This window comes from Nymphaea colorata, chromosome 11, assembly GCF_008831285.2.
Source record: "Nymphaea colorata isolate Beijing-Zhang1983 chromosome 11, ASM883128v2, whole genome shotgun sequence".
NCBI classification, from domain to species: Eukaryota; Viridiplantae; Streptophyta; class Magnoliopsida; order Nymphaeales; family Nymphaeaceae; genus Nymphaea; species Nymphaea colorata.
This window is the reverse complement of record NC_045148.1, coordinates 2,986,549-3,009,435: the sequence shown is the minus strand read 5'-3', so window position 1 is coordinate 3,009,435 and position 22,887 is coordinate 2,986,549. Positions and strand designations below refer to the sequence as shown.

Genomic DNA, 22,887 nt, shown 5'->3' with positions numbered 1-22,887 from the left:
TCAATGAAATGTCGACCACAGTGTCCTAGCCGACTATGCCACAAATCAGACTCCAAAAATTGGTTAGGGCCCCTTACTTTTGATTGAAAATGGCAAGAACTTGGCACTGATGACGCATTATGAGAAAGAGAAAATGTCTTCAATCCTATATCAAAAGTGGATGAATCCTTGGGTAGACATTCCTTGAGGACGTACATATTCCCTTGACGCTCCCCTCTAGCGAACATTTTCTTCGTTTGGAGGTCCTTGACATAGACAGAAGAAGGTGTGAATTCAACAGAAGAGCTTGTATCATCAATGAGTTTAGAAATGGATATGATGTTCTTTTTGATATGGGAGCAAGAACAACATTAGACAGTGATAGAGACGAGGATGACAATGGAATATGTGCATTTCCAATATGTGTAATAGGATGAGATTTTCCATCACCTGTTATAATGCAACTTCTACCGTAATGAGGGGATAAGTTAGTCAATTTACCTGCATTTCCTGTCACATGGGTAGCTGCACCTGAATCCAAGAACCATTCTCCCTGCTCATTTTGCTTTATAGTCATCTTTGAGAATGCGGCCATCAATAGCTGTTGCATATCTTCAGCGGTGGATTTAGAACTTTGTCCTCCTTGTTTATAATCATGTCTTACCCCTTTGTTTTTATTTTGAGGATTAAACCAACATTGTGCCTTCATGTGTCCTTTCTTGTTGCACTGAAAACAAATTGGTATTTTTCTTGAAGTATCCAAAGGAGACATACCTTGGTTATGTGGTGTTGGTAGAATGCCACGACCACCATGGTTGGAGTTCCCATGGCTCTTACCAAACTTTACATTCATAGCCAACACATTTTGGGAGTTCCCTTGATCAGTCCTTTCAATGACTCTTTTCATATTCATTTCATGTTGGAGAAGTTTACCTTGTAGTTCGTTGAAGGAAGGCAGAACAGGAAGGACCTCAAGAGCTGTAATAAAAGCATGATAATCATGTCTAAGTCCATTCAAGGTTTGCTGCACCTTTTCCTTATCAGAAATGTTATTCCCTGAGGCAGCAAGTTGGTCTGCAACGGCCTTAATACGCCCCAAATAATCCATGATAGACGTTGAACCTTTGCTCAAATTCTGAAATTCTTTCTTTAAGTACATAATTCGAGCTTCTGATATTTGGGAAAAGGTATCAGCAAGGGTTTCCCATAATTCTTCTGCAGTACAATCATCAGAAACTGAAAGTAACACTTGTTGAGATAAAGTGGACAAAATATACGCAACCAGACTTTGATCACGTCTCATCCACATAGCATGTTCAGGATTGTTGTCTTCATGAACAGCAATAACTTCTCCTGCCTCATTTTTTATTTCCTGTAAGACGGATATTGGTGGAGCCTTTGTTGAACCATCGAGATGTCCAAAGAGGCCTTGACTTCTTATGAAAGGCATGATTTGCCTTTTCCAGATCAGATAATTCTCATGGTTGAGTTTTTCGGTAATAAGGTGAGGAAGAAAACTTGAGGACATGCCAGAATGCGAAAGGTTTTCCATGACAGCAGAAAGGAATGGTATATAGGTAGAAGATGAGAGGGAAAGAAGACACGATATAACAAGATGTGTCCTTGGTAAGCAAGAAGAAAAAGGAACAAGAATTGCGCAAGAGACAAGTAAATTCAGGATAGAGACAAGATGAGAAAAGAGTTCTAACCAGATCAGACCTGTTTGGGCATTTCGTTTGGTAGAGATAACGTAACCTGGCGCTCTGATACCATGATAGAAATGTAGCACCAATATCTGTAACCCGAAAACAGCACTCACGCAGGAAGATAGAGACACAGAGAGAGAGAGAGAGAGAGAGAGAGAATGAAAACAAGAAGAAACTGAGGAGAAGAAGCCGTAGCCAAAATGGTTTGCACGGCCTCTATTTATAATCTCATTTTCAGAATTCTAAGAGTCTCCAATCGTAGAATCCTAAGAGATTTCACAAGCTCCAAGGACATTAATTACATCATAGAAACCTAAGAGACTTCACATATTACAAGGATATTAACTACAACATAGAATCCTAGGAGATTTCCCATATAACAAGGATATTAACTATAACATAGAATCCTAGGAGACTCTTCACATGTTACAAGGACATTAAATATTTTAACACATTCTACAAGGAGGTGAAATCCTAAGAGACTCCTCTTCAACGTGCTGGTGAAGGCTTTATATTTTAACACTTGGTACGATTATGCAAAATGGGGTTGAAGGCAATTTTGATGGCGCTTTGATTGTCGCATAGCAATGAGGACTGAACAATAGGTAGATGAAGCTCTCCAAGCAAATGTCGTAACCATGATGCCTCAGCTGTCCCTGCAGCCATTGCTCTATACTCTGCCTCAGTGCTAGATCGTGCAACTGCACGCTGCTTTTTACTGCTCCAACAAATGAGATTAGAATCAAGAAAAAGGCAGAAACCTGAAACTGAGCGTCGGTCATCAGAATCTCCTGCCCAGTCTGCATCAGTATAAGTATATATGCTATGTCCAAGAGAAACATTGGGACACTTTGTATAGATCAATCCATCCCCAAGAGTAGCTTTGAGATACCGTAAGATCCGCTTAGCGGCATCCATATGACCTTCTGTGGGTGCATGCATAAATTGAGAGATCTGATTTACAACATAGACTATGTCTGGGCGGGTAAAGGTAAGGTATTGTAACATACCAACAATGCTGCGATAGAAGGTAGGATTTGAATAGGCAGCGGTTCCATCAGAGGCAGCCAATTTAGTGTTTAGAACATTAGGAGTAGTTACGGGTTTGCAATGAATCATACCTGCCCTGTCCAAAATATCAAGAGTATACTTATGTTGCGTAAGAGTCAATCGATCATTTGCCCTGTCAAGTTCAACACCCAAGAAGTACTGAAGTTCGTCGAGATCTTTCATCTTGAATTCTTGCTGCAACAAATCCTTAACATAAGATATATGAGAAGAAGAATTCCCAGTTATAACAATATCATCTACATAGATAAGTAACCAAGTAGTAGTTTCTTCGGTATGATACATAAACAAGGAATGATCTAGAGAGCTTCGTAGAAAACCAGCTTGTTGTATATGATGAGAAAACCGATCGAACCATGATCTAGAAGCTTGCTTCAGCCCATATAAAGACTTGTGTAACTTACAAACCCATTTTTGAGGATCATGAGTATTGTAGCCGGGAGGTTGCTCCATGTATACCTCTTCCTTAAGAATCCCATATAGAAAAACATTTTTGACATCTAACTGATAAAGAGGCCACCCATATGAGACTGCAAGAGAAATAATCACACGTATGGTGCCCATCTTGATAACCGGACTGAATGTTTCATCATAATCTTCTCCATATTGTTGTGTGAAACCGCACGCCACAAGACGTACTTTATGTCGATCAATGCTACCATCTGGCTTATATTTCAGTTTGTAGATCCATTTGGAGCCCACAACATTCTTATCAGTTGGACGAGGGACAATCTTCCAAGTCTGACACTCATGCAATGCTGCCATTTCCTCATTCATAGCTTCAACCTAACATTTTTCCTTACTTGCATAGTGATAGGATTTTGGTTCGACCTTCTTGCTGACTTCTGTCATAAACAACTGAAAATCTAAAGAAAAGTTATAACTTACCCACCGATCAATGGGATGTCGCACACGTTGGGACTGACGTGGGGCTGCAGTAGGAGCTGATCGCCTAGAGTACACAAGGCCTGAGAACCGACTATGTATAGGTGAATCATGGGGTTGTGAGGATGAGGGCATGTTGTCCAAGGAATCGCTCAGAAGTGTCTCAGGCTCATTAACATCTTGCTCCTCGTGCTCAATCAAACGGTCAGCCCCTTGTCTTAGGATTTCAGCATGCAGCCAAGTATCATAAACCTCATTTTTATCCTTGAGTGCCATGCAAGTAACCTTGGGATCTTGTAACCTGTTTTCATCAAAAACAACATGCCGTGAAATATGAACATGCCCAGTTTTAGGGTTGTAACATCTATAACCCTTGTAGTTTTCTGCATACCCTATGAATCTGCACAAAAGAGCACGATCTTGAAACTTGTTACGTAAGGAAACATCAACATGCACATAGCAAACACATCCAAAAACACGCAATTCCTCATAGCGTGGCTGCTCTTGATGTAATAAAAAATATGGGGATTTGCCATCAAGCAAAGCCAATGACAGTCGATTTATAACATGGACAACCGTATGAAAAGCCTCAGTCCACAATGTCATGGGTAAATCTGTGTCATGCATCATGCTGAGCGCGCTTTCAACAATATGTTTATGTTTCCGTTCAGCAATTCCATTTTGCTGAGGAGTATGTGGGCATGAAATCTGTCTAATGATCCCATTATCTAGTAGATACTCAGTAAATTCATTAGAAATAAATTCACCACCACCATCACATTGAAAATGCACAATATTACTGGAGTATTTATTTCAAAGCAAGGCATGGAATTGAGTAAACAAATGGAAAACTTCAGATTTGTGGTTCATGAAGTGTATCCAAGTATGTCGGGAATATGAATCTATAAAAATGACATAGTACCTACTCCCAGAAGAAGAGGGAATTGGAGCAGGGCCCCAAACATCAGAATATATGGTGTCAAAAATCCTTGAAGCTCTTTTATTAATTGACTGAAAAGGAAGGGCATGGCTCTTACAAAGATGATAACTTGAGCACATGCTGGACTCACTGACTGAACTCAGACTGGACTTATTTAAGAGTCCGTCTGCAACAAGACTTCGAACAAAAGACTGACTACAATGAGCTAACCGACCATGCCAAATGGATGTCTTATTATATTCTGCGACATTGACTTCATTATGACTTGAAGAACATGAATCTGGAGGGTGAGGTTTGGACAACTTTGGAGCTTCTTCAAGGACATACATATCTCCTTTGCGAGTGCCCTCAGCGAATGTCTTCTTGGTTTGAGCATCCTTGACATAAACAGAAGATGGTGTGAATTCAACGGAGGAGTGAGTATCATCAATAAGTTTGGACACTGAGATAATATTTTTCTTGACACTTGGAACAACAAGGCCATTCTTTAATGGAATGGAAGAAGAACCCATGGATATTTGTGCATTTCCAATGTGCGATATTATGTGATGGGAACCATCTCCCGTGACTACTGAGCCTTGATCTAAATAAGGGGAAACACTAGAAAGATTACCTGTGTTACCAGTAACGTGGGCTGCTGCTCCAGAGTCTGTTAGCGTATGGAGGTTCGGGTCTATTCAGACCCGATCCACTTGTTTTCTAATCCACACGCCTAAACATACTAGGCGGTGGCACATCTGTAAATGTTATATAATTTGTGTACATTTTGTTATAACCTGATTAGGTTTATTCTTTAATATAGCTTAAGGATCACACGGCTAAAAAAAAAAAAGAAACTGCCGGTGACTCTCATTCTCCATTTGTCTTCTCTTCTACTTCTTCTTCTCATTCTAGCAGATTTCAGACGGAGAGACGTGCATAAGCAAAGATTCTTACATGGTATCAGAGCCAGGTTCCCTCGTCCTCCGGTGAGTGGTTTCAGTTTGACGTGATTATCCCTAATCTGCCCTAAGTACTCATTTCTGGCGTGGATATCCCTCATTTCCGTTTCTGCCTTGAATCTTGTGTGATTTGCCCTAAATCCATTTGCCCTAATTTCAGTCCGTTTTTGCCCTAATTCTGTTTTCTGCCTCAATTCTGTTTTCTGCCCTAATTCCGGTCCGTTTTTGCCCTAATTCTGTTTTCTGCCTCACGTTGTCTGCCCTAATCATCTTTATTCAGTCATGGATCAGCCGACGCCCTCTCTTCTATCCTCCAGCTTTCTCTCCCAACTTATTTCCCAAAAATTGAATCATAGTAACTATTTGACTTGGAAACGTCAAATTGTTCCATTTATTAAAAGTCATAGACTCTATGGGCATATCGATGGCACTACTCCAGCACCTCCAAAATATATTTACCGTGAAGTGAAGAAGACCGTAGTGGGAGATCAAGCTATTGGGGCTTCGGCTGGAAGTGAAACTAGCATTGAATATGATACTCTTACGGAAAGTAATCCTGAATATGATGTTTGGCTGGCCCACGACCAGTCACTTGTCGCATATATTACTTCTACCTTGTCAGAGGAGGTATTAGGAGGCATTGATGATGATTTGACAGCCTTAGAATTGTGGTCTACCCTTGCCACAACGTATTCTCAAGTATCGGAAGCACGGTTACTGCAATTAAGAAGACAATTTCAGGATATCAAGCGTGGGACGCGTACAGTTTTGGAATATCTGAATGAAATCAAAAACGTAAGTGATCAACTTGCTGCCATTGGACATCCTGTCAGCGATAAAGACAAAGTGCAACAAGCCTTGAGTGGCCTGGGAACAGAGTTTGATATTTTTTGCACAGCCTTGGAGGTTTTACCTATCCTCCCATCTTTTGAAGATCTGAAAGCCAAGTTATTTCAACACGAAGCTAGTCGTGTCCAGCGACAGAATTTGACTTCTCCCAACAGCCACAATGTATTGATCACAGGAACACATGCATTGCAAGGGAATCGTACTCGACCTTGGACTCCTCAGGCAGGAATGGGAAGAGGGATTCTCCCGACACCACCAGGCATGAATACTACTGCTGCCACATCTAGAAGGGTTCCAACTTGCTTTTATTGTAATAAGAGGGGACATGTGAAATCAGAATGTTGGCACAATCCTCAGAATAAGAATAATCAAGTCAGGCGTGAAAACAAGGCAGCAGCAGGGTCCGTTTCATCCTCATCTAGCTCAAATCCAACATCAAATGTTTCATCAGAGGTGCAACAACTTCTTATGACAGCCTTATCTAAGCTCCACTTGAAGCAAAATGAGCAAGGAGAGTGGTATGTGGACTCTGGAGCAGCAGCTCATGTTACTGGTGACACAGGTACTTTATCTAGTGTTTTCCCTTATTTAGATCAAGGCTCAGTTGTCACGGGAGATGGTTCCCATCACACAATATCGCACATTGGAAATGCACAAATATCTATGGGTTCCTCTTCCATTCCATTAAAGGATGTCCTTGTTGTTCCAAGTGTCAAGAAAAATATTATCTCAGTGTCCAAACTGATTGATGATACTCACTCCTCTGTTGAATTTACACCGTCTTCTGTTTATGTCAAGGATGCTCGAACCAAGAGGACGTTCGCTGAGGGCACTCGCAAAGGCGACATGTATGTTCTTGAAGAAGCTCCAAAGTTGTCAAAATCTCACCCTTCAGATCCATCCTTTTCAATTCATAGTGAAATCAATGTCGCAGAATATAATAAGCCATCCATTTGGCATGGTCGGTTAGCTCATTGTAGTCAGTCTTTTGTTCGAAGTCTTGTTGCAGACGGGCGCTTAGATAAGTCCAGTCTGAGTTCAGTCAGTGAGTCCAGCATGTGCTCGAGTTGTCATCTCTGTAAGAGCCATGCCCTTCCTTTTCAATTAATAAATAAAAGAGCTTCAAAGGTTTTTGACACTATACATTCCGATGTTTGGGGGCCTGCTCCAATTCCTTCTTCTTCTGGGAGTAGATATTATGTTATTTTTATTGATTCATATTCCCGATATACTTGGATTCACTTCATCAAACACAAATCAGAAGTCTTCCGCCTGTTTACTCAATTTCATGCTTTGGTTCGGAACAAATATTCCAGCAATATTGTGCATTTTCAATGTGATGGTGGTGGTGAATTTATTTCTAATGAATTTACTGAGTATCTACTAGATAATGGGATCACTAGACAAACTTCATGCCCACATACACCTCAGCAAAACGGAATTGCTGAAAGGAAACATAGACATATTGTTGAAAGCGCCCTTAGCATGATGCATGACACAGACTTACCTATGACATTGTGGACCGAGGCTTTTCATACAGCTGTTCATGCTATAAATCGACTGCCATTGGCTTTGCTTGATGGAAAATCTCCATTTTTTCTATTACATCAAGAACAACCGTGTTATGAAGATTTACGTGTTTTTAGATGTGTGTGCTATGTCCATGTTGATGTTTCCTTACGAAACAAATTTCAAGATCGTGCTGTTTTGTGCAGATTTATAGGGTATGCAGAAAATTACAAGGGTTATAGGTGTTACAACCCTAAAACTGGGCGTGTACATATTTCACGGCATGTTGTTTTTGATGAAAGCAGGTTACAGGACTCCAAGGCAACTTCTCTAACACTCAAGGACAAAAATGAGGTTTATGATACTTGGTTACATGCTGAAATCTTAAGACAAGGGGCGGAAAAGTTGAATGAACACAAGGAGCAAGCTGTTAATGAACCCGAAACACCTGTCAGTAGCTCCTTGGACAGCGTGCCTCCATTTCCTCAACCCAATGATCCACCTCCATATAATCGATTTTCAGGCCTGGTGTATTCTAGGCGATCGGTTCCTACGGCAGAACCTACCGCAGTTCCACGCCAGTCACAACGCGTGAGACATCCTATTGATAGATGGGTGAGCTATAATACTTTTTCTTTGGATTTTCAGTTGTTTATGACAGAAGTCAACAAAAAGGTGGAACCAAAATCTTATCACCATGCGAGTAAGGAAAAATGTTGGGTTGAAGCTATGAATGAGGAAATGGCAGCCTTACATGAATGTCAAACTTGGCAGATTGTTCCTCGTCCAAATACTAAGAATGTTGTAGGTTCTAAGTGGGTTTACAAGCTGAAATATAAGCCAGACGGTAGCATTGATCGACATAAGGCGCGTCTTGTGGCACGCGGGTTCACTCAACAATATGGGGAAGATTATGATGAAATATTCAGTCCAGTCATCAAGATGGGAACAATACGCGTGATTATTTCTCTTGCAGTCTCATATGGGTGGCCTCTTTATCAGTTAGATGTTAAAAATGCATTTCTTCATGGGATTCTTAAGGAGGAGGTCTACATGGAGCAACCCCCTGGCTATACTACTCATGATCCTCAACAATGGGTTTGTAAATTACAAAAATCTCTATATGGGTTGAAGCAAGCTTCTAGATCATGGTTCGATCGTTTTTCTCATCATATACAACAAGTTGGTTTTCTCCGAAGCTCTCTCGATCACTCTTTGTTTATCTATCATTCCGGAGAAGCTACCACTTGGTTGCTTATATATGTTGATGATATTGTTATCACTGGGAACTCGACATCACATATATCCTATGTTAAAAATATGTTGAAGCAAGAATTCAAGATGAAGGATCTCGGCGAATTACGGTATTTTTTGGGTGTTGAGCTTGACAGGACAAATGATAGATTGACTCTTACGCAGCACAAGTATACCCTAGATGTTTTGGACAGGGCAGGCATGACTAATTGCAAACCCATAACTACTCCTAGTGTTCTAAACACTAAGTTGACTTCATCTGATGGAACTGCAGCATATTCCGATCCTACATTCTATCGCAGCATTGTTGGTATGTTACAATACCTCACTTTTACTCGCCCAGACATAGTATATGCTGTAAATCAGATTTCTCAGTTCATGCATGCCCCCACCGAAGGACATATGGATGCCGCTAAGCGGATATTGCGGTATCTCAAAGCTTTTCTTGGAGATGGACTAGTCTACACAAAATGCCCCAATCTTTCTCTTGGACATAGCATATATACATATACTGATGCAGACTGGGCAGGCGATCCCGATGATCGACGATCAGTTTCAGGCTTCTGTCTTTTTCTTGATTCTAATCTCATCTGTTGGAGCAGTAAAAAGCAGCGTGCTGTTGCACGATCCAGCACTGAGGCAGAGTATAGAGCAATGGCTGCAGGGACCGCTGAAGCATCATGGTTACGACATTTGCTTGGAGAGCTTAATCTTCCTATTGCCCAATCATCATTACTATGTGACAATCAAAGTGCAATAAAAATTGCCTTCAATCCCATTTTGCATAATCGTACCAAACACATAGAGATTGATCAACACTTCATCCGTCAGAAGGTTGAAGAAGCCGAGATCGTGCCTACTTATATATCCACCAGTGAACGGATAGCTGATATCTTTACTAAAGGACTCACAGGGCAGCATTTTTGGGACTTGAAGAACAAGTTATGCATGGTCAAATCTCATGCACAACTTGAGGGGGGCTGTTAGCGTATGGAGGTTCGGGTCTATTCAGACCCGATCCACTTGTTTTCTAATCCACACGCCTAAACATACTAGGCGGTGGCACATCTGTAAATGTTATATAATTTGTGTACATTTTGTTATAACCTGATTAGGTTTATTCTTTAATATAGCTTAAGGATCACACGGCTAAAAAAAAAAAGGAAACTGCCGGTGACTCTCTTTCTCCATTTGTCTTCTCTTCTACTTCTTCTTCTCATTCTAGCAGATTTCAGACGGAGAGACGTGCATAAGCAAAGATTCTTACAGAGTCCACATACCACTCTCCTTGCTCATTTTGCTTCAAGTTAAGTTTGGATAAGACTGTCATTAGAAGTTGCTGCACGTCTGCTGAAACCTTTGAAGTTGGATTTGATCCAGATGAGGATGGAGCTGACCCCACTGCTGTCCTGTTCTCGCGCCTGACCTGACTATTCTTGTTCTGAGGATTGTGCCAACATTCTGATTTTACATGCCCCTTCTTGTTGCAATAGAAGCATGTTGGGATTCTTCTAGATGTGGCAGAGGTAGTATTCATGCTTGGCGGTGTTGGGAGAATCCCTCTTCCCATGCCTGCCTGAGGAGTCCAAGAACGAGTGCGATTTCCTTGCAGTGCGTGAGTTCCTGTGATCAGTACATTGTGGCTGTTGGAAGGAACCAGATTATGTCGTTGAACTCGACTAGCTTCATGTTGAAAAAGCTTGGCCTTTAGATCTTCAAAAGATGGGAGAACAGGTAAGACTTCCAAGGCTGTGCAAAAAATATCAAATTCTGTTCCCAGTCCACTCAAGGCTTGTTGGACTTTGTCCTTGTCGCTGACGGGATGTCCAATTGCAGCAAGCTGATCACTAACACTCTTGATTTCATTCAAATACTCCAAAACTGTACGCGTCCCACGCTTGATATCCTGAAATTGCCTTCTTAATTGTAGAAAACGTGCTTCCGAGACTTGAGAATATGTTGTGGCAAGGGTAGACCACAACTCTAGGGCAGTTAAATCATCATCAATACCTCCCAATACCTCCTCTGACAAGGTAGAAGTGATATAAGCAACAAGAGACTGGTCGTGAGCCAGCCAAACTTCATATTCGGGATTGCTCTCAGGAAGAGTTTCATATTCAAAACTGATTTCACTTCCAGCCGAGGCCCCAACACCTTTATCTCCCACGACTGTCTTCTTTATTTCACGGTTAACATACTTTGGAGGTGCTGGAGTAGTCCCATCGATGTGCCCATACAGTCTATGGCTCTTAATAAATGGGACAATTTGACGTTTCCAAGTCAAATAATTACTATGGTTCAGTTTTTGAGAGATGAGTTGTGAGAGAAAACTAGAAGATAGAAGAGAGGGAGTCGGCTGGTCCATGATTGAAAGAGAGGATTAGAACAGACGATTGGGGCAGAATTTTAAAGGTCACGACAGAAATTAGGGCAAATTAGGGAAAACCGTGTGACTTAGGGCAAAAAACAGAATTTAGGGCAACAGAAATTAGGGCAAATCGTGGGATTAAGGGCAGAAACAGAGTTTGGGGATAACCACGACAGAAAATAAGATTTATGGCAGAATACTCCAAGCAGAAATCACTCACCGGAGGACGATGTAACCTGGCTCTGATACCATGTGAGAATCTTCACTAAAACACCACCGAATCACGTCTCTCCGTCTGAAAATAAGGAGGATGGAAAATAGAGAATAGAAGAAAGCAATGAAGGTAAGAGAACCGTCGGCCAATGCAGCCACACGATGCTTGATCTCTATTATTAAAACATAAACCTAATTAGGTTACAACAAAAAGAGGAATAAAACATGAAGTAATTACAAGAGATGCCACCACTTAGACGTGAAGACATAAAAACAAAGTGGATCGGGTCTGAAGAGACCCGATCCCCTTACACTTATACGTACAGACTTAACAGTTACAACATAGTTGAAGTTGAGTGGAGCTAACATGTTGTGTTGAGATTTACTGCTAGACCTGTGTATGTTTACTGCCTGCAATTTATATCTGAAATTGCTGTTTGTTGCCGTCGTCTGAAAAAAAATTAAAATGCTGCCTGCACGTCCTTTGGCTGTGGTAATCGTGTTCTATTACATTGGTTTCCTACTATGGCTGACGGTAGTAGGTCAGAAGGGCCTAATGAATACAAGATGGCTGGGAACTCTTTTTCTTATGGAACCACAATCAAACTTGATGGTTCGAATTATGAAGGTATTTATGATGTCTGTGGCTGGTCATAGAAAGAAATATATTATTGAAGAAGACAAACCCCTTGAGGAAAAAGGGAAATATGCTGCATGGGTTGAAGATAATGACATTGTAATGGCATGGATTGTGAACAGTGTAGAGTCCCGTATAGCTCCAAAAATTGCATATTACACCAAAGCTAAAGATATGTGGTCTTTCCTGAAGAAGACGTATTCTCATGCTACTAATGTTATTTAACATAGGCGTGTTGGAGCCTATGCCACCCTAGGCGAGCTTAGGCACCAGCCTAAGCGCCAACATATATCCCGTCGCCTAAGTGGTGGACGTAGGCGACGGGTGTGCACTCACACTTAGTCCACGGCTGGGCGAGGTCTTAACAACATAGTCTACAGGCAATCCCTTCTCATCCTCTATTTCCTGCAAACTAAACTGTGGTGAGACTAGAATGGAACCATCCAGATGGCCAAACAAATCATGACTTCTTATAAAAGGGATTATTTGCATCTTCCAACTCAAAAAATTGGGCTAAGTTTTCAAAAAAGAAAAAAGAAAAAAGTTGAATCATGAAATTTGAGGAAAACCCAGTATGAGTAGAGGAATCCATAAAGGACAAGGAAGAATTTAAGGCCAAGAAAGTATGACTTGAGACTGAAAGGAAGAAAGGACTTAATCAGCAGTCAATGACTCAACAACATGCAAATATAGAGATCTGACAAGGGAAAATGATAACCCAGACGTGAATCCTTTTCTTTTGTTGCTGTTACAACCAAGGAGCAAAAGTTAGTGTTTAAAGGAACAGCTTTATCATCCAATGTGTATCATTTGCAGCCAAAAACCTTAAACCTATCATAATTGGTTTCAGTGTTATGTAGTTGCTGAAATAGTGATATGTTATCATGTTCTCTCAGACGCATTATTTAGATTAAGAATACTCAATCCACTTAAGAAACAAATATAAATATGAAAGTTACATTTCTCACACAAAGTGTACCTCACAAGATGAGGAAAAGCAGTGCACTTAAGGTATTAAAGAGTTCACTAAAAAATAACTTCAAGGAAGGTTACCTTGAATGGGGCCAAATGGTACCCTAAATAGAGCATAAGAAAGGGCTGTTGGAGACCCAATGGCTATAAATTCTAGCCATTGGAGTCCCCAATAAAGCACAAAAAGGAAAGGTAACAGAAAAATTCATAAAAAGGAAGTTCAGGAAAAATACAGAAAAACAAATAAGGGAAGGACATAGAAAGAGAATAAAGTTGTTTCTAACAAATGCATAACCACCTAAGTATAGATCCTGCATCGTTAACAAGTAGAACAACCTTCATTGAATTTCCTCAGCAACCTGTCATGTAGTGTGCAAGCTACCTTCATGGCAATCATAATCGTAAACCACCAGAATTGCAAGTGGTAGGAGGATAATGTTGAAGGTGTCAAATTGGAGACTCTGGATCAACTCTCAACCTGCCATTGTGTTGCCTAGGCTTTTTCATAATGTTTTCCTTGCTAGTCTTGGTGATTGGGGCTTATCCCCAATTGAAAAAGGAGAATCTTGGTCATAGTTTCAGTTCTGGATTCAATATCTCGACAGGGATAATATTATGATCTTGACATTTTTCTGATAATTCTTAGGAACTGGGAACTCATAAAAAACTGGAAAAAAAATTGAAAGTTATTTATTAACCAAATAAACAAAATTTTCTTTATAATATTGTAATAGTATCATAGTGTTGTAAATACATGTCTTGTATATTCAACAGCTTGTGAGATTTTTGCTTTTAGATTGCTTTCTCCTCATGATAAAGACACTACGAAGATATCAGGAAAATGTGTTACTGTGATGATATGTAAAAGCACAAATCTCTTTTGGATGTGTTGGTAAAAGTAGCGAGAAAATTCAGGGTTGATTTGTATTACACACTGTATGCTTGGTATGTGGTTGTATGCTTCCTTTTTTACGACAGGCAATAGAGTTTTAATCGAAATCATCAAATATGAATGGAAACTTGTGTTCAAATTGTCATGCATGTATGAAATGCAAGTATTCATGATCAAAAAGGAAATGTGAGTTAGGTGGTGATTGCCTTTCTCTATTTTACAGATTCTTCCTTTGCAGTAAATTGTGGTGGCCTTGACATTAAATCCGGGACTCTGGGCACACTATTTGAAAGAGACAATGCATCTCTAAATGCTTCATCCTATTTTACTACTGAGACAAAGAAGTGGGCTGTCAGTAGCAATGGGGTGTTTATTGACATCGACAATCCTCAATATATCCTAAACAGCCAGTCACAGTTTACCAACACTTTAGACTCTGAGTTATTCCAAACGGCAAGGGCATCGCCTGGATCATTGCGATACTATGGCCTGGGTCTTGAAAATGGGAACTATACGGTACAGCTAGAATTTGCTGAGACAACTATCCAAGGTTCTGTTGGCAGGCGTCTTTTTGACATCCACATTCAGGCAAGTTGCCCGACACACTTCATTGGAATAGTTGTGCTATCTATCATCGTATATCTAATAGAAGTGGGAAAAATTATCATAAGGTTAAACAATTTGGGCCTACACTTCTGTAGGGTAACCTGGCAAAGAAAGACTTTGACATAACAAAGCAAGCAGGCGGTACCTATTTAAGATCTGTTTCATTGAACTACACGGCAAATGTATCTCAAAATTTCCTTGAAATCCACTTCTTCTGGGCTGGAAAAGGAACTTGTTGTATTCCAGTAGCAGGCACTTATGGACCAACTGTTTCAGCAATTAGTGTAACCCCAGGTATTACCCTCATTTAAAATTCAGGAAAACTTCAAACAATAGATTAATTATCTGCCAGAAATTACAAAGCAGGACTATGTGACTGATTATTTGCTCGGGCATCCAGACTTTATACCAGAAAGTAGCCCCTCATCAAATCCTCCCCCCCAAAAGAGCAGAACTGGACTAGTTGTTGGGACTGTTGCGGCTGTCATAGTGGCAATTGGAATCACGGTCATCATTTCAGTTCTTTTTCTAAAGCAAAGAAAGAAAAAACTCCTCTTGGCATCTGCAGATGAAGGTGATGAAATCTTTTTGAGATGATTGAAAAAGAAGTACCATATATATTCAATGACCTCTGGTTAATAGAACATAATTGCATTGCTGGTGCTGATTCCAAGTTTAGCTGTTGTAAATGTTGCATGGTAAAATGCTTTTTATTTGATTAAATCATTCATCATAATTGTAAGTATGCTTTGTTTGAAAATACAGAGCTTTTGGTAACGGGTGCAAGACCAAACACATTTAGCTATGCTGAACTGAAGACCGCAACTGAAGACTTCAACCCTGCAAATAAATTGGGACAAGGGGGTTTTGGAACAGTTTATAAGGTATCCTGCACATGCCCATTAAGACACAGAGAAACACACCGTTTGTTGGCATTCTTATGAAAGCAGATTTACTCTTTCATGTTGCCAGTTTTGGTCCCTAATGCTTGCCTCATTAAAATTATTCTTTTATATTTTCCCTTGTTAATTAATTGATATGTCTTTCTATCTGCATGACTTTGATATTGGCTTATCAGCTACAGTGGCTTGACCAATATTTCTTTTTAAATTCTTCTCTCGATCATGTCTTGTATACAAGTCAACAGAAGCTCTCAGTTGTTATTGTTAAATATCTTTAGTTGTCATTTAGAGTCTTTTTGCAAATAATAGGAAGTTAGAGTGTGTGTTTTTGAAGGATATCTTATTTTATTTGGACTGAGATGATAATTTTTGTTACCACCAGCCCTAATCTCTTTTAACTTTGAGATTAGGGTAAAGTTAATGATATGTTTTTACGCTCTCTCTCTCTCTGGTCATAACATGGTATCAGAGCGGAGGTCTCCCTAATGCCTGTTACGATGGGAGAGAGAGAGAGCCCAAAATAATGATAGTAACCCTAATCTCAAGTTAAAAGAGATTAGGGCTGACGATACAAAATTTACAAAAACAGTTCAACAAGTATAAGAAAATATTTAAAGACCTTCTATCTAACTTTCTAATATTGCAGAAACACTTTTTAACACTCCCCCTCAAGCTGGAGCATATATATCAATCATGCTCAGCTTGTTACAAGCTTTCAGGAAATCTCCTATGGGAAGAGCTTTGGTGAAGATATTAGCTACCTGATCTTTTGAAGAGACATGAATAGTGCTAACAATTCCTTCTTGAACTAGGTTCCGAACATAGTGGCAATCAACTTTAATGTGTTTCGTCTTCTCATGGACATGATTTTTAGCAATATAGATAGTTACCTTGTTGTCACAATACATTTTCACTGGGAGATCCACTGAAACACCCAACTCTAGAAGCAATGATTTGACCCATGACATTTCAGTCACAGTTTGAGCCATGGCCTTATATTCCGATTGAGCACTAGATCGAGCCACCACATTCTGCTTCTTGCTCCTCCAAGAAATAAGATTACCTTCCACAAAGACACAAAAACCTGTAGTAGACTTTCTGTCATCTAGACCCTGCATAATCAGCATCAATATACGTTTCGATGTCAACACCTTCTCCCTTTTTGAACCATAACCCTTTTCTCGGGGCTGATTTCAAGTATCTGACAATCATTAGAGCGGCGTCCCAATGAACCTTTTTGGGTTTTTCCATAAACTGACTTAGCTTATTCACAACAAAGTTAATGTCGGGGCGAGTGACAGTCAAATATAACAGTATCCTTATCAGAAATCTGTAAGATCTAGAGTCAAAAGGCTCTGATTCATCATCATGTATATGAATGCGGGGATTCATGGGAAGTATGGCAGGTTTAGCTCCCAATAAACCTGTTTCCTGCATAAGATCAAGAACATATTTTCTTTGAGACACTACAACTCTTTTACTACTACGAGTCACCTCAATACCAAGAAAATAACAGAGTTGTCCAAGGTCTTTTGTGACAAAGCGTTGCTGTAAAAACTCCTTTGTCTGAGCTATCTCTTGATTACTTTCTCCATTGAGAACAATATCATCCACGTATACAATCAATATCACTATACCAGATGTGCCTCACTTGATAAACAACGAGTGATCAAGCTGGGATCATCGAAATCCACACATAGATAAAACCTTAGTTAGCTTCTGGAACCATGCACGAGAACTTTGTTTAAGTCCATAAATAGCCTTCTTTAATTTGCATACTTTGAAACACTCCCCCTGTCGCTCAAAATCAGGTGGTTGCTGCATATAGACGGTTTTGAAAAGGTCTCCATACAGAAAAACATTTTTCACATCCTGTTGAAATAGAGGCCACTATCGCTGGACAACAAGGGATATAATCAATCGGATAGTGCTCAACCAAGCCACAGGTGAGAAAGTTTCAAAAAAGTCAACACCATAAGTTTGAGTATATCCTTCAGCGACAAGACATGCCTTGAACCGTTCAATTGAACCATCAGGGCCAAAATACAGTTGAAATGTCATGGGTCAGATCAATGCTTTTATATTTGGGTATGTCAGTGAATCTCCCAATGAAGATGCATTGTGACAACAGGGCAACCACCTATATTGCCAACAACCCTGTTTTTCATGAGAGAATAGAACACATTGAAGTGGATTGTCATTATGTTCAAGACTTGGTACAGGAAGGAGTAATAGTACTATTCATGTCTCATATGAAGATCATGCAACTGATATTTTTACCAAGGCCCTTCCCATAGGCGATTTCTTGAAAGGATGTAACAAGTTGAGCATGACTGACATCTATGCTCCAGCTTGAGGGGGAGTGTTAAATATCTTTAACTGTCACTTAAAGTCTTTCTGCAATATTAGGAAGTTAGAGTGTGTGTTTTTAAAGGATATCTTATTTTATTTGGACTGATATTTTAATTTTTGTTACTGCCAACCATAATCACTTTTAATTTTGAGATCAGGGTAAAGTTAATGATATGTTTTTACGCTCTCTTTCTCTGGTCATAACAATTATGAAGAAATAACTTTCTTGTCTAGTTATAGAAGCTTGTTATGTACTTCCTATTCTTCTATTGCCTGAGAAATGGAAACATTGAGGATTGTAAACAATTTAACTCTTAGTTCCCATGCCTGAAATTGATCTTTGTGCATTTAAACAAAGAAACGAAGGCCTTCATCGCAGAATACCTTGTGTAGGGCTCTCTTGCTGATGGGAAGGTAGTTGCTGTAAAGCGTCTCTCGGCTGCATCTCAACAGGGAAGGAGTCAGTTTCTTACAGAGATTGCTGCCATATCTGCAGTGCAGCACCGGAATCTTGTAAAATTGTACGGATGCTGCCTTGAGGGAGATCAACGTCTTTTGGTGTATGAGTATCTTGAAAACAAAAGCCTGGACCAAGCACTTTTTGGTACGTCCTCTTTTTGATGCTGTGTAGCTGGGCAACCATAGCCTGATCAGAAGCTTAAAAATTTGAGTTTCTTTCTCTTACTCCCTTTGCCCTTTTCCTTTACTATTAGCTTTTGGCATGATTACTTCGAAGAGCTCTTTTGGTCAGTCTGCTTAATGGCAGCCAAACTATGCTGCCTGACCTTTCAGGTTTGTGATTGAAGAAAAATGAAAAGATCTTATTTTCACTCAAGCTTTCTGACACACCCCCATGAAATGTTGGTTACATGTATCTTTTGACATCTTGATTAAGATATCCTAGCCTCTACTCAATGCCTTTACATAGTTTGAGTAACTTGTGTGAGCCAAAGGACTTCCAGGACAATTAGGATGGTGAGCTATTAGAGTTTTGGTCTGACAGGAGTTAGACATTGGGATCCAATCCAGAAAGATAAGACAGTATAAATAACATATTGTCATTAAGGTTGGGGGTTCTTTGGGTGTTTTAATGTGTTTAGGCAGGTTAATGGTTATGTACTAGAAGAACATAATGTAAGTGCACCAGTATGTCCAGTTGCTTGTTTATTTAAGGGTTTACAGCATGACGCTATGAGATTCTTAATGAATTTTCTAAAAAGAAATTACCAAATCTATTGAACTAATCCAAAGACTAGAACTATAAGTTGGCCTGGGAACTAACTTTCTGTATCTTAAAACCTAGCAATACAAGCTCTTCTTGAGATGTGACCATCATCTTTAGCTCTGTTTTTGGTTTACCTGGAAAATGTGCTGGAGACTTCATAAGGACTATGAGGCCGGTCCAGAACTAAGAGATATGTGTGTTGCTACATCACCAGAGACTTGCCTCTGTAATAAGCGTCAATATACTTTCTTGTAGGAAAAAGTGGACTTAACCTTGATTGGCCTACTCGCTATGAAATCTGCCTGGGCACAGCTCAGGGGCTTGCTTATCTTCATGAAGAGTCAAGGATAAGGATTGTGCACAGAGATGTGAAAGCAAGTAATATACTGCTTGATGCCGAGCTTAGCCCAAAGATCTCTGATTTTGGTTTAGCAAAGCTCTATGATGATAAGAAGACTCATATTAGTACAAGAGTTGCTGGAACGATGTAAGTTTTTCTTTCACAATATTCAGCTCTCTATTCTAAATTCTGGATGTAGAATTTCTCAAAACTCATGATACCTGGTTACTGGGAACCTTTTGTAGTGGATATCTTGCACCAGAGTATGCAATGCGTGGGCACCTAACAGAGAAAGCAGACGTTTTTGGATTTGGTGTTGTCATGCTTGAAATCCTCAGTGGAAGGCCCAATGCAGACACAAGCTTGGATAGAAGCAAGATTTATTTACTAGAATGGGTAAAAATATAATGCTTGAAAATTATATGAAATAGGTTATATTACCATTTGAGACTCTTTTGTTCCTAAGATTGATAGAATTGTTGCCAATGTGCAGATGATGTTGAACATTTTTCACAACTATATGGATATAAATAGAAATATGGAGATATGTACTTCTCATAGTTTATACAGAAGTTGTTAGCTGTAAAATCAAATTTAATCCAGGATAGTGGATCCACAATGATCTTTGCTCTTCTTGTTTCCAACTAAACATTTATGAAGTGCATTTGTGAGGTCATCTCCTGTTAGATCTAACCCTCTCTTTTAACATGCCAGGCCTGGCATTTACATGAAAGCAACTCTGAGTTGGACTTGGTGGACAAGTTTCTTACAGATTTTAATGAGAAAGAAGCTCTTAGATTGATTGGAGTTGCATTACTGTGCACACAAGCATCTCCAGGACTTCGACCACCCATGTCCCGTGTGGTAGCCATGATATCAGGTGACATAGACGTAAACCCAGTGATGTCAAGACCTGGATATTTGACTGATTGGGATTTCGATGACACAAGCAACTTCATCAGCAATGTCACTTCTACTTCTGCAACTTCTAAACTTGAAGATGGTCACACTCAATCAATTACAACATCAGACGCGGGAGTGTCACATTATGTGCCCCTTACTGATGAGCAGGCTGCCCTGCATGATCTTGTTGGAGATGGAAGATGATAGTTTCTTTCCTTAGGTGTAGATTGATCAGAATGTATTATCATGCATACTTTGAATTTTGTGTTTTCCTTTTTTAGTTTTTTAGTAAAAGCATTTTCAGCTGAATGTTATCCTCATCTGATAATATGTGCTATAACTTTATGATAGGTTTCGCAAAATATATAGTAAAATCTTGAATGGTAGTTGCAATTGCTGACAAAGATGGGAAAATGCAGCCCAGACCAAGTTACATAAGTTTAGCATTGTTGTTTTTGCATGTGTTTAGGTACAACTTAAATTTGCAGTGGGAAGCGTATGAATGTCTCCAATATTTCTTGGGAAAAAATGAAATTTTCAAATCCTTTTTTAAGCTTAGCCTTTTTTAGAAAGATGTGAAATAGAAATGAAACTCAACTTGTTGGCATGATGCTTAATATTCTCATCCACTCTTGGTGCTTTATTCGGGCTAACCAAACCACTTGAGTTTTTTTCTTAATAGAGCATGCAATAGGGAACAAAGTTCTAACTAATACTCTACTAAAGACGGTAAAATATAAGACTACCCTCAGTTAATAAAAGACTGACCCCACTTACAAGGGCTAAAACTACAAACTAAGTGAAAACGTATTAGAATAAGGAGGACATACATAGACCTTGACTGATATGAGAAGAACTAGATCTATTTTTAACATCTCTGTCGTGAAAAGTGAAAATATGTTCACCCTTAAAATCTGTTCTCTACTGTATTGTTTTTACGTCATCAGTTCACTAAATCATCTCTCTAAAGGTCTTCTGCAGGTGGCACATACAAATAACGATTTGAAAAAACCAAAGTATGGGATCTTTAAGGTGATTGCCAAGCTTCCTATCAAAAGACACAATTGAAATTTCCATGAACACCTGCCACCTGGAACCTCTTAGAGTAGAAATAAACCTCAGGCCAAATAGTAGTCTAATATTAGCTTCATATTTTGAAAAAGGTGTAGCTTTATTGAAATAACCAGAAGCCTGGTTACCTTCCTAAATTTATCAATAAACCACTTGTGATCTTTCGCTATCACAGTGGCAGCTGAACAGAACCTGCTATATGATCTTTTTAGATATCAGAAATAGGCCACCTGGGAATTCATATCTAACGAGGCAGCTAACTAAATCTATATTAATGTACTAAAACTTAATGACAAAAATGACAAATGAATAAAGAGCTAGAATGAAGAAATGCAAATTATCCCAAAAACACTGGTTGCATGCCAAAAATATTAACAAATCAAGCAAAGTTCTTGCCTGGAAATATCTTCTCAGCTGACCAGATATGGTAATATGAGAGATCAATGTGCTTGAGCAATCGTTTGTTTCCTATGCACCAAATTTAAACGGATTGAATTTAAGAGCAGCGTCAAATTAACCATTTACCCCATAACTTCAGGCTCAGTTATGAAGGTAAAATCACCACGTTTCGCTAAGAGAACTGAACCAAAAGTCTATACACATGGTCAACAAAAGGTCAATACAACATGGGAAAAAAACGTGGGAGGATGTGATGTTCCAAAAAGTGACAGTTTGAGAGGAAAGGAAAAAAAGACCTTCAAGTACATATAATTCAGGATATCTAAGATTCCAAGGTCATTGAAATGGGCCTCAAATCGCATACTAACGGTTGCTCTGAATAAGCAACATTCGTTCATGCATGAAGTTCAATGGAGCTAATAGTAGAGTTAAAAAATCCACAAAAAGATGGCTGAAAGGGATGGAGAAAGCTCACCATTGCATATGTACCTGTCCTTGGACATGTTTCAGGAAGACCTGTAGCAAACAAGAATGTAGCACCAGAAGCATACCATCAGTGACTATGGAGACTGGATGAAGAGGTTTTTTCACATGAATTCAACTGAAGATTTCCTCCTACAGACTACCATTGAAAGTTAAAACAGTTCATGTATAATTAACAGATGCTACTTCCAAATCACAACACAGCAGAAACTAAGACCTTTTTTTCTATGGAACCAATAAACCATGATTAGTTGAAGCACATATCCCTCCCCCGCTGTGCTGTTCCTAGTAAAAGCTAGGACCATTTCCCCTCCCTAGTTTGGCTTTATAGATCAATGACCATAAAAACCTCATTCCAATGAAAACAAGACACCTAATTGGTAAAGCCATATA

The 22,887-nt window shown here is 39.5% G+C and overlaps 1 protein-coding gene across 1 annotated transcript in view; it reads left to right on the top strand.

The window, feature by feature from the left end:
* LOC116264030 (probable LRR receptor-like serine/threonine-protein kinase At1g56140) overlaps positions 1 to 20,927 on the top strand; it is a 46,572-nt gene extending 25,645 nt beyond the window's left edge. The window contains exons 16-23 of the mRNA XM_031643933.2: positions 14,437 to 14,801; positions 14,915 to 15,113; positions 15,220 to 15,393; positions 15,585 to 15,703; positions 18,467 to 18,677; positions 19,554 to 19,785; positions 19,884 to 20,034; positions 20,353 to 20,927. Of these exons, the coding sequence (XP_031499793.1) occupies positions 14,437 to 14,801; positions 14,915 to 15,113; positions 15,220 to 15,393; positions 15,585 to 15,703; positions 18,467 to 18,677; positions 19,554 to 19,785; positions 19,884 to 20,034; positions 20,353 to 20,745 (1,844 nt within the window). The 3' untranslated portion in view covers positions 20,746 to 20,927. The remainder of the gene's footprint in view (positions 1 to 14,436; positions 14,802 to 14,914; positions 15,114 to 15,219; positions 15,394 to 15,584; positions 15,704 to 18,466; positions 18,678 to 19,553; positions 19,786 to 19,883; positions 20,035 to 20,352) is intronic.
* The last annotated feature ends 1,960 nt before the right edge of the window (positions 20,928 to 22,887 follow it).